The 12324-nt window shown below is 39.5% G+C and overlaps 1 protein-coding gene across 1 annotated transcript; it reads right to left on the bottom strand.

Annotated features, from left to right (window-relative positions):
• Nucleotides 1-2: 2 nt before the first annotated feature.
• On the bottom strand, nt 3-12053 carry LOC118388970 (cystinosin-like). The gene is made up of 10 exons (XM_052529060.1): nt 11660-12053; nt 11482-11560; nt 11298-11385; nt 10928-11031; nt 10676-10813; nt 10470-10569; nt 10156-10275; nt 9742-9912; nt 9486-9603; nt 3-6221 (listed from the first exon to the last, which is right to left on the bottom strand). Exons 1-10 carry the CDS (start codon nt 11718-11720, stop codon nt 6079-6081), a joined length of 1122 nt encoding a protein of 373 aa, XP_052385020.1. The 5' UTR covers nt 11721-12053; the 3' UTR covers nt 3-6078.
• Between the last annotated feature and the right edge of the window lie 271 nt (nt 12054-12324).

Genomic DNA, 12324 nt, shown 5'->3' with positions numbered 1-12324 from the left:
AATTCAGTTGAAAATATTTTATTAATTTGACAATAAAGCATCATGTTTTCTGTCTATTTCAAAATAGCAATTATCTTTCAAATATTGAAAAAAAAAATACATTTAATAAAAATAAAAACAGTCGTATTGTATTGCAAAAAGTGAGCCATTGCTTTGACAGATTGACAAGTTCAAGGCCTATGCTAGTCAGTAAAAAATTTGTTTTAAAGTTCCTCCCTTAGTGGTATTAAACCATAATTTACTCACAATTTATGGAACACAATGAAATCCCTATTATCCTACAATCATTTGAAAGTTGTTTAAGCAAAGGCCCTGGAGTCATACAGAAAAAGTTTAAAAACGGGGCCTTTGCTTAAAAAGTAAGTTTCTCAAAATGTGCATTGGCGAATTTAAATTGTTGATGTAGTTTCACGTGATCAAACACCACACGTTAGCTGTTCCCATTACATAGCCTGACACATTTAGCCCTATGCTAACCTGAGCAGGTGGCAGTGATTATTTCCTGTATCAACGTTACCAACCAATGGCATTTCTTAAAATAGGTAAAAATGGCCACAAGGAAGGATATTTTAAACCTACAAATTATGCTTGGTATGTTTCAAGTATAGTGCCCCAATTTTGCATGATTGCAAAAGGCACGTTCACATATGACAAAATCCCAAGTTTTCGCACATCCATTCCACACACATCAATGTGCTTTTACAGGAAAAAAATAAGAGGTCTATACAATATTTAAAGTGTATCATATTGTTTAAAAAGTTGAAGAGCCTTATGGACTTGTCAAATAGCTGTCATGTACCGTCATTATTCGGTCCTGGTGGCACACACTGTTGACGATAAAATGACAGTGCTCATAAACCATGAGTTCAAGCCCACCTTGCATCATGCATTTTTGTTCAGAAAAACACTGTTAATTGCTGTTCCTCAATGCTAGACTCAAATTATGCATTTGTGACGAAGTGGATTATTATAATAATGCATATAAAACGTTGTGTGTAGCCTACACACATATTAGTGCTGAGGGATTAGTGTTTTTAGGTCGGTTTGGTTTCGGGTTTGATTCTGGAAAAATAAATCACTTTTTCGACTTGCGTTTCCATATTGTTTTTGTATACATTAAATGCATTATGTGGGTTGAATTCTGTAACAGAATAAAACAATTAATACAAGTCCCATGGTGGTAGTGACTGCCCATCACAACATTACTTCCATCAAATGTGTTTTATTTGATAACTATTATTTAATTCAAAGTCACCTCATAAAGAGCTAATGTCTATGGTGTCTGACAAAATCACTATCTCAGTAGTTCTTCAAAGTAAATAAAGTGTAGTTCTTCAAAGTAAATAACGTGTACTTTTATGACTGCTGAATACCAACTATAAATCACATTTCAGGCTGGCGAAGCAACTGCTTTCTATCCCTCTGGATTGCACGTTCTCACTTCTCTCCATGTATGTGTTCTTAAATTGCCTCCAGTGTCAGAGTGCGCTCTGGGTCGTTCGTAAATTCAGAGCGTTGTCAGGTTGTCGTTTACAACGGGCAGGTCTAATCCTGAATGCTGATTGGTTAAAACCGCATTCCAGTCGGTGTCTATTCTGCAAGTTGCCACCAGCGAAATATATTACATTAAAATGCCTATTTACCCTGTTCCATCTGGCTGCGCAATCCACTCTCATCAGCCCAGCCAGGCAATTTATAAACTTTATCTCCTCTATAAAAAATAATCTAGGCAATATCTCTTTTTTTTAGACTAACATTTAGTTATCAACAGCGGAGATGTCGGGACGAGACAGACAGGCAGGTAGTGTTTCTCATTCAGTCGAAATCCTGAATCAGTTAGCATAATTTTTATGGATATATACATAGAAATATCCATTTGAAAAAGGTCAAATGAAACAAACTGCAGCCACTTTGCAGTCTTTCCAGCTTCAGTTTGAAGTGATTGTGTTAGCTGTGTGGTTGGCTAGCTTCTCTTTATTTTTTTATTTCACCTTTATTTAACCAGGTAGGCTAGTTGAGAACAAGTTCTCATTTACAACTGTGACCTGGCCAATATAAAGCATAGCAGTGTGAACAGACAACAACACAGAGTTACACATGGAGTAAACAATAAACAAGTTAATAACAGTAGAGAGAAAAAATAGTCTATATACATTGTGTGCAAAAGGAATGAGGAGGTAGGCAAATAATTACAATTTTTCAGATTAACACTGGAGTGATAAATGTTCAGATGGTCATGTGCAGGTAGAGATACTGGTGTGCAAAAGAGCAGAAAAGTAAATAAATATAAACAGTATGGGGATGAGGTAGGTAAATTGGGTGGGCTATTTACCGATGGACTATGTACAGCTGCAGCGATCGATTAGCTGCTCAGATAGCAGATGTTTGAAGTTGGTGAGGGAGATAAAAGTCTCCAACTTCAGCGATTTTTGCAATTCGTTCCAGTCACAGGCAGCAGAGAACTGGAAGGAAAGGCGGCCAAATGAGGTGTTGGCTTTAGGGATGATCAGTGAGATGCACCTGCTGGAGCGCGTGCTACGGGTGGGTGTTGCCATCGTGACCAGTGAACTGAGATAAGGTGGAGCTTTACCTAGCATGGATTTGTAGATGACCTGGAGCCAGTGGGTCTGGCGACGAATATGTAGCGAGGGCCAGCCGACAAGAGCATACAGGTCGCAGTGGTAGGTGGTATAAGGTGCTTTAGTAACAAAACAGATGGCACTGTGATAAACTGCATCCAGTTTGCTGAGTAGAGTATTGGAAGCTATTTTGTTGATGACATCGCCGAAGTTGAGGATCGGTAGGATAGTCAGTTTTACTAGGGTAAGTTTGGCGGCGTGAGTGAAGGAGGCTGTTGCGGAATAGAAAGCCGACTCTAGATTTGATTTTAGATTGGAGATGTTTCATATGAGTCTGGAAGGAGAGTTTACGGGTGCAGGCAGCAAACGGTTGAAAAGCATGCATTTGTTTTTACTAGCGTTTTTTTTTTATACCTTTTACCTACCTATTTAACTAGGCGAGTCAGTTAAGAACAAATTCTTATTTTCAATGACGGCCTAGGAACAGTGGGTTAACTGCCTGTTCAGGGGCAGAACGACAGAACACTGCCGCCCCAGCGGTTAAGAGCAGTTGGAGGCCACGGAAGGAGTGTTGTATGGCATTGAAGCTCTGAACCTCTGAACAATTGTCCTGATGGGAGAGCACATTTTCTATGCTATGCGAAATCACACCTCATTAGCTCATTGTTATGGATGTCTAAATACATGTCATCACTAGAAAACAGCTTAAACAAAAGCAAATGCAAGCTACTGTTGTTATTCTGGCAGCACTGTTTGACGCGACTGTGAGTTAGCCAACTATGGCTAGCTAGAGCAGGCAAGGGATACGAATTTTGCCAGCCATTATGGTTATGGCACATTTAGAACGAACGACTGGGTCATGTCCATAGATTCTGGGGGGAAAAAAATAATTGAACGACTGTGTCTCATAGAATAAATGACCAGCCGGCTTGGGTAGCAACCCTAGATTCGTGTCTGGACTATATCTTGCGGAAGGATGAAATAATATGAATACGTTTATCAAAATAACATTAATGAAAATATGTCAATCATTACTCAAATATGTTGGTAACCCGTTGTATAAAAGTGATAATGCCCTCGAACCCGGAGTTCGGAGGATATAATGGCACGGTTTGCAGGCCCAAGACGAAACACCTGTGCCAATACATCTTCAAAACACCGGCTTCTCTGGCATTATCACTTAAGTAAATTCAGAGCGTTTTCACTCTCGGAGCGTTCAGGCGAGGAGTAGGGTCGATCTGAGCGTTCTGACCTCACAACGGCAGTTAAGTGCCAAAGCTAACTGGCTAAAGTTGGCTTGCTACTTCCACACACAAATGAGACAACACCTCACTGTGACCATTTCACTTGCCCTAGCAGAGCTAGTTAGGCTGTTGTCACGTTATCTAGAGCATTAGTGACTAACTATGCTGCTAGCAACAATTTATTTGCGTTTTTTCCCCCAACCTTTACTGACACCTTTCAATTTCAACGGGTGTTGCGCATTCGTAAATTATATAAATTATTCTGCACTCTAGCACACTCAAACGAGTGCTCTGAAATCAGTGTAGATAGCAAAAATTAATTTACGAACGCACCCCATTGCCTTGCTCAAGACAGACCAGACAAGTTTAAACTGGCACGCAATGGATTATTCTCATTGTAATTAATCATCACGTTTTCTGCACTAAACTATGTAGAATATTGGACTGTTGGTAATGCATGATCTAATATATCTGTATAGAAACGTTACATCTAATTCACAGAAATAAAACGGAAAGAAATAGAATTCAAATAATTGAATCGATGCCGGTATTAATCGCACAGCACTAACATCTATGTAATATAGTTTATAGAAGTGACGATTATTTATGTAGCAGCGCCAGTAGCCTGTGTCAGTCTGCAAGAGGGACTCCAACAAGAAGCTCCTCATTAAATGTATGCGTAATCTTCATTCACATGGTTTTGGCTACAATGTATGCGTAATCTTCATTCACATGGTTTTGGCTACACTTCTCAACACACTGACACAAAAAGTAATTCTGCATTTCAAAAGGGGGAAAATAAACTCATGAGATTCAAACCCTTGCCACAATCTGCAACAATTACGTGGAGTTAGCAGTCAGTCAAACACACGTGATCTAGTTGCTTTGATTATCAGAACGTGTCGTTGGACTTTTGTTAAGGACACTTTCATCATAACGTGTTGGGTCAGGTCCAACTACATCAACGATTTTAATTGATCGATACAGCATTTGAACCAGATATGATCACGGGCCAGCTATGCAAGTTAGCAAAAGGCTGAGGTTGCATTTCAAACCCATAAAATAAACAGCCTCCACCACTTATGCACGTTAAATTATTATTATTTTTTAAATGTAACCTTTATCTAAATTGGGGGAATCACGGCAGCCTCCTTTGTCGTCGGTCCAAATGATTAGCTAAGCAAGGGAAGTTGGCAACGTAAGCCCTTCTATCCTCGCTTTTGATCGAGTTTACAATTATGTTCACTCCAGGGCTTGAAAAGCCCCATATTCAATTTGCGATGATTGTACATCCACTAAGAAAAGTCAGCCAAAACTTAAAACCAACATTATATGGAGAAGTCAACATACAAGTGTAAGTAGAAACAAATGTAAATAAGTTAGAAATTGTGCTACTAAATGCACATGACGGCTCAAACATCATAAAAGTCATGATGTTTTTGTTTGGTTGGCTATTGGAAACGTTTGCTTGCGCATATATCTTTCCCTGACATCACACTTATACATTGTAATTTCCGGATATAGTAGGAAGGCTAACATTCAATGTCTGCCGAGGCGTTGTCTTCTAGCCAAGATATGAAATGCAATCATAATTGACTGTAGAGCATATAAAGGCACACGCAACAGTTCCATGATGACTGAAAACACAACCGTGGGATGAACGAGTGACACATTTCCTGGCAAGAGCAGTCCATTTCAAATTAATTGATTCTTCCCTTGCCCTGCATCAGAAGTGTCCACTTAATTTGAGGGCTGAGGGTGTCTTTTAAGTGTTTGGAAAGCAGCCTCAATCTGACAGGTTATCTGAAGGGAACATTAATGCCGCGTTCAAAACAACCGGAACCTGGAAAATCGGACACTTCCGAGCATTCAATACAACTGCGAACTGGGCTATCTACGACTGGGGAAATATATTTTGAGCAGTCTTCCAACTCGGAATTCCAAGTCGGGAACTCTAGCCTCTTTCTAGAGCTTTGACTTTCCGACCTGTAGATTGATCACTGATGTCATGATTCAACCTCATTCCCCAGAATTCCCAGTTGTCTTGAAAATACCAATAGTGTTTGATCACGTGCAACTACACCAAATATTTTAATTGGCTGACGCATTTTGAGACGAGGAAGTATGGCCCCCCTGTGTCTAAATAGCTTCCCATTCAATGACTGGGAACACTACATAGAAGAAAGCCCTTATATTAGTCCTTCAGTAAATCATTTGGATTCACTGGCAGAGGTAAACAGTAAAAGACAATTAGCCTATTCCTGGTCAACCACAAGCTCATAATGTGTTTTATGTCTGTACAGACAGTAATGCTGAATGATGAACACCACATCAAATAATATGGAGAACAAGCCAAGTCCTGCCTTTGTGGGGTCCCCAAAGATGAGCTTCCATTCATCTAGGAAACAATAGAAAAACTCATGAAACTCTGACATAGACCATCAATTAATTCAGCAAGTGATGTAATAAGTCACAATTGTGTTTAAGATCGATGGAATTATTCTGAAAAAAACAACAAAATGCATCACTATTTCAATGTACTTGTATAACCTTTTTAATACATTGTTTAAATAACCCTTTTTCTTTTCTGTATATTTTTGTAGTTATTATTTATGTTACGATTTGTCTGTTCTTCTCACAGACACAGGGAAAGAGCTGGGTGGGTGGGTTGGCAGGGCTCGTGGGTGGGTGGACATGAAAAGGAAATCCTGTATTATGAATATTGTGACACTGTCGTGTTAATGTGCAGGAATAATTGTAAAAAAGTTATATATATGCATGACTTATTTTACAATTATTCCTGCAACATTAACACATTTTATATATATATATATATATATAAAAATAAACATGAAAATATATCTATACCTTACCAGTCTAAAGTTTGGACACCTACTCATTGAAGGATTTTCCTTTATTTGTACTATTTTCTACATTGTAGAATAATAATAAAGACATCAAAACTATTAAATAATACATATGAAATCATGTAACCAAAAAAGGTGTTTGAGATTCTTCAAAGTAGCCACCCTTTCTTTACCTTTGACAGCTTTGCACACTTGGCATCATCTTAACCAGCCTTTTATTTTTTTAAATAAAAACGTAACCTTTATTTAACGAGGCAAGTCAGTTAAGAACAAATTCTTATTTACAATGACGGCCTACACCGGCCAAACACGAACGATGGTGCGGCAATTGTGCACCACCTTATGGGACTCCCAATCAGGGCCGGTTGTGATACAGCCTGGAATTGAATGAGGTAGTCACCTGGAATGCATTAACAGGTGTGCCTTGTTAAAGGTTAATTCGTGGAATTTCATTCATTTTTAATGTGTTTGAGCCAGTCACTTGTGTTGTGACAAGGTAGGGTGGTATACAGAATATAGCCCTATTTGGTAAAATACCATATTATGGCAAGAACAGCTCAAATAAGCAAAGAGAAATGACAGTCCATCATTACTTAAGACACGAAGGTCAGTAAATACGGAAAATTACAAGAACTTTTAAAGTTTCTTCAAGTGCAGTTGCAAAAACCATCAAGCGCTATGATGAAACTGGCTCTCATGAGGACCGCCACACGAAAGGAAGACCCAGAGTTCTCTGCTACAGAAGTTCATAAGAGTAACCAGCCTCAGAAAATGCAACCCCAAAAAAGTAACAGACATCTCAAAAACTGTTCAGAGGAGACTGCGTGAATCAGGCCTTCATGGTCAAATTGCTGAAAAGAAACCACCACTAAAGAACACCAATAAGAAGAAGAGACTTGTTTGGGCCAAGAAACACAAGCAATGTACATTAGATCTGTGAATATCTGTCCTTTAGTCTGATGAGTCCAAATTTGAGATTTTTGGTTCCAACCACCTTGTCTGTGAGACACAGAGTAGGTGAAAGGCTGATCTCCGCATGTGTTGTTCCCATCGTGAAACATGGAGGTGGTGTGGGGGTGCTTTGCTGGTGACACTGTCTGTGATTTCTTTAGAATTCAAGGCACACTTAACCAGCATGACTATGACAGCATTCTGCAGCAATACACCATCCCATCCGGTTTGCACTTAGTGGGACTATAATTTGTTTTTCAACAGGACAATGACCCAAAACACACCTCCGGACTGTCTCAGGGCTTTTTGACCAAGAAGGAGAGTGATGGTGCTGCATCAGATGACCTGGCCTCAACCCAATTGAGATGGTTTGGGATGAGTTGGACCGCAGAGTGAAGGAAAAGCAGCCAACAAGTGCTCAGCATATGGGAACTCCTTCAAGACTGTTGGAAAAGCATTCCTTGTGAAGCTGGTTGAGAGAATACCAAGAGTGTGCTAAGCTGTCAAGGCAAAGGGTGGCTACTTTGAAAAATCTAAAATGTATTTAGAATTACTTATTAAAAATAAAAACTGAAATACCTTTTTACATAGTTATTCAGACTTTACTGAGACTCAATTGAGCTCAAGTGCATCCTATTTCCATTCATCATCCTTAATATGTTTCTACTTGATTTGAATTTACCACAGGTGCATCCTATTTCCATTGATTGGACATGATTTGGAAAGGCTCACACACCTCTCTATATAAGGTCCCACAGTTGACAGCGCATGTCAGAGCAAAAACCAAGTCATTAGGTCGAAGGAATTGTCTGTAGAGCTCCGAGATGCCAAAAGGCATCTAATGGACTCTCAGACCATGAGAAACAAGATTCTCTGGTCTGATGAAACCAAGACTGAACTCTTTGGCCTGAATGCCAAGCATCACGTCTGGAGGAGACCAGGCAGCGCTCACCACCTGCCCAATACCATCTCTACAGTGAAGCATGGTGGCAGCATCATGCTGTGGGGATGTTTTTCAGAGGAAGGGGCTGGGAGACAAGTCCGGATCGAGGGAAAGATGAACGGAGCAAATTACAGAGAAATCCTTGATGAAAACCTGCTCCAGAGCGCTCAGGACATCAGACTGGGACAAAGGTTCACCTTCCAACAGGACAACAACCCTAAGCATACAGCCTAGACCACGCAGGAGTGGCTTCGGGACAAGTGTCTGAATGTCCTTGAGTGGCCCAGCCAGAAACCGGACTTGAACTTGATCAAACATCTCTGGAGACGACCTGAAAATAGCTGTGCAGTGATGCTCCACATCCAACCTGACAGAGCATGAGAGCATCTGCAGAGAAGGGGAATTTCTCCCAAAATACAGGTGTGCCAAGTTTGTAGCGTCATACCCAAGAAGACTCGAGGTTGTAATCAACGCCAAAGGTGCTTCAACAAAGTACCGAGTAAAGGGTCTGAGTATTTATGTAAATGTGATATTTCAGCTTGAATAATTAATACATTTGCAAAAATGTCATAACCTGTTTTTGATTTTTCATTATGGGGTAATGTGTGTAGATTGATGTGGGGGAAAATAATATTTAATCCATTTTAGAATAAGGCTGTAACGTAACAAAATGTGGAAAGTGAAGGGGTCTTAGTACTTTCCAAATGTACTTTATACACACAATGAATGATTATAAATGACAAACAATTAATGACTACAATAAAAATGTTAAATGCCTGCAACTGAAGACGCGTTTTGAATTTTTGGGACTGTCCTGTAAATATTTTCACTGACTAATTATTGCCTGTTCTACTGAGGCATGTGCACATTATTCTACTACGGGAAGCGTGGGCAGCCTTACCGTTGTTATACGACTGAAGGAACATCTGAATGAGACTGAAGCTGCCTCCTGTGAAGTCCAGCAACACATTGCCAATGCTCCACCCCTCTGTGCTTTGTCTTTGGTAGTTCATGTAGACCTGAGGGGACAGAGTGTGTGATCATGAAAATCAATATCATACATTTCCAAGTGAGGCGCAACAACATCTACTGTAACAAATGCTAATTGCATAAGCGAAAACCATCCGATATGCAGTAAAATATTCTGAAATCCATACCTGTGGGATGTATTTGACGAGGGTGACACCTAGCTTGATGTAAGAAAAATAGTAGAGATATTCCAGCCAGGTGATCTTACTGGCCACAGCAACAAAGAGGGTAACCAGGGCAAACGTCCAACCAATCACCAGAAGGCCAACAGCAATCTTGGACACCATCTGCCCTCCTCTCTGCAACACAGGAACACAATCACTTTCACAATGCTTTTAACTGTCAATGTTTCATTGAGGCCTTGACAAAAATAATTTCCTTCCAACAACAACAAAAAATGATCAAAGGATCAGATGAATATCTGTCTTTGCCAACAATCAAAACATAAGCTAATCATTATTTAGCCAGCCAACATCTGTCTCCTGTTTATAACCAAGGGGGACATTTAGGAAGTCACTAAAGACTGGTCTATTGTTACTCACTTCATAGATGGCACACTGAGAGACATATACAAGAGTCAGCACAACTGCATGGAGACTGAAGAACACATCGTTGGCATCCACTGGGTTTACACCATTTGGATTTATCTTCAAAAACTCTTCCTGTAAATAAAAAACACACTGCTATATAACGATGTGGAGTAAAAACTGAGTCAATAGGACCATAGACTATCCAGCGCAAATCCCCATTGGTATCAATGCATGACTGACAACATTTGCAGAGCTGTGTGTGCAGATCTCAAGTCAGTATTCGTCCCAATTTGTTACACCGTTTGTGATGGCATGCAAACGATTACCTTCATGTACGGAACCCAGAAGAGGCCTACATTGAAGACACTGTAGGCAATGAATCCTGTCAAGTTGAGTGCCAGAAAATCAAAGTTCAGCCCCACCACACTGTCAAACAGACAAAGTTAGTCAGAAACCATATCCAAAAGTCCTTTAGATCTAAATCCTGTGATGCAGAGGATTTTGAAAAAAGTACAAGTATCAGAGGCACTACCTTTTTCTTCTCCAGTTCTCATATACTTGAGGGTAGAATGATATAGACCATGCTAGGAAGTAAATCCAACCAATTACTTGGTTAATGATATCAACAGTGTTGCTTCTAATAACCAAGAAACGGATTCGGGTCTTGGGGCTGAAAAACATAAATGAGAGACTTTTAGTACATTATGTTGATTTAAAAATCAGTCTGAAAGTGAGACATGTTCATGGAGTTGAAATTCACTGACAGAAACTCTGTACAGCTCACCTTGCAATGTCAGTGTTGTTGCTGTATAAATAGGCTGTCACCTGACCCACATGTTCTGCATGAACCTCAAAAGTGCTTGATGTGGCGTTTGCAGGCAACTCTACCTGGAGATCAGAAATACAGGATATATAATGTCAGAAACACTGCACTTAAATAATAAAATATATAAAAAGTCACTGTAAACAATTGTTACATTTAGGCATAATATGCATTTATGCCTACAACGTAAGTGCTAGTATTTATTTTACACACAGTGGCCACTGTAGTTCATTTAATTATGATAGAAGCAGATATCAAAGTGCATTGATAATCAATTACATGGTTATTGGTTCTTGCTCTTCAGTCAGTTTGAATGAAACAAAATGCATACCTGTTGAGGCAGTTGAAGTATTGAGGTAACATTTGCAGAGGAGTCGGTGAAGTTAAAAATAATGAGTGTTGAGACATTCTGAGGAGAGCTGCAAAAATAAAGAAATGCCAAACACTGCATCACAACAAATGTATATAATAGTGATAAAAACTGGTAGTAGAGAACCAGCTATAAGCATAGTTACCTAGGCGTTATGGTGATATTGGCTGAACTGTTCTCCTCCAGATTTACAGTGGCTGGAGCAGATAGGGATACACTCCCATCTGTTGAAGGAATATGACATTTCAGTATTCAAATAGGGGATGTTTATATGGAAAGATATTAAATCAGAGGTTATGTTAGTTGGACAAGGGCAAACTCACCACATGTAATGACCGCACAGAGTGTTATGAACAAGAACAACAGAAAGTTCTTATCTGCCATCTCGAGGGATAGCTGAACTCAAAAGTGCAAAAGAAGAAGAGCTGACCGATTTGTATGAGGGACAAACAATCTGCATTAGGCAACATATGCCTCCATACAAATCCATAAGTACAACAGAAATGTACCATATATAGCACGGAAAAAAGCTTCGTCTTAACAACAATAGTTAGCTAGTTCAACACAGTATCTAACAAATCCTGAAATCAACAAATTATACACTACCGCAGCTGAGCAGTCCTTTGTTTTCCTCTGTTTCCGTGAGCTTGCACTAATGTAAGGTCATATGACTTGGCACAGCTGTAGGCTATGACGCGTTGTCTGGGGTGCGTTCAAGATTTTCAATGTTGTGGGATGTTTAACACGCGAAGTTAAAGCAATCCTAAAGAGGGTGTTCTACTAAGCTGACATATGGAATTGTTTTAAGATGGCCATACCAAGGATCATTTAGCTATTCTATTTGGAATTTTAGGACCTCCAAATAATTTGTTGAAACATTGAATTTTGCCTTTACTGGTTTGAGTCCATAGAAACACATTGATTCATACATGGGAAAACAGACAGCCAAACAATAAATCAAACAGAAGTTTGTTTTAAAGTGTCTCTC

This window comes from Oncorhynchus keta, chromosome 1 (genome assembly GCF_023373465.1).
Source record: "Oncorhynchus keta strain PuntledgeMale-10-30-2019 chromosome 1, Oket_V2, whole genome shotgun sequence".
NCBI lineage: Eukaryota > Metazoa > Chordata > Actinopteri > Salmoniformes > Salmonidae > Oncorhynchus > Oncorhynchus keta.
Note: the sequence above shows the minus strand (reverse complement) of the source record. Positions and strands in the feature narration are given on the sequence as shown.

Excerpts from the sequence above, each read along its gene's own strand:
- LOC118388970 (XM_052529060.1), bottom strand. The coding sequence starts at position 11,720 with ATGGCAGATAAGAACTTTCTGTTGTTCTTGTTCATAACACTCTGTGCG. Across the intron at positions 11,386-11,481 it reads AATATCACCATAACGCCTAG|CTCTCCTCAGAATGTCTCAA; the intron begins GTAACTATGCTT and ends TTATTTTTGCAG. Across the intron at positions 9,604-9,741 it reads TCGTCAAATACATCCCACAG|GTCTACATGAACTACCAAAG; the intron begins GTATGGATTTCA and ends CTGTCCCCTCAG.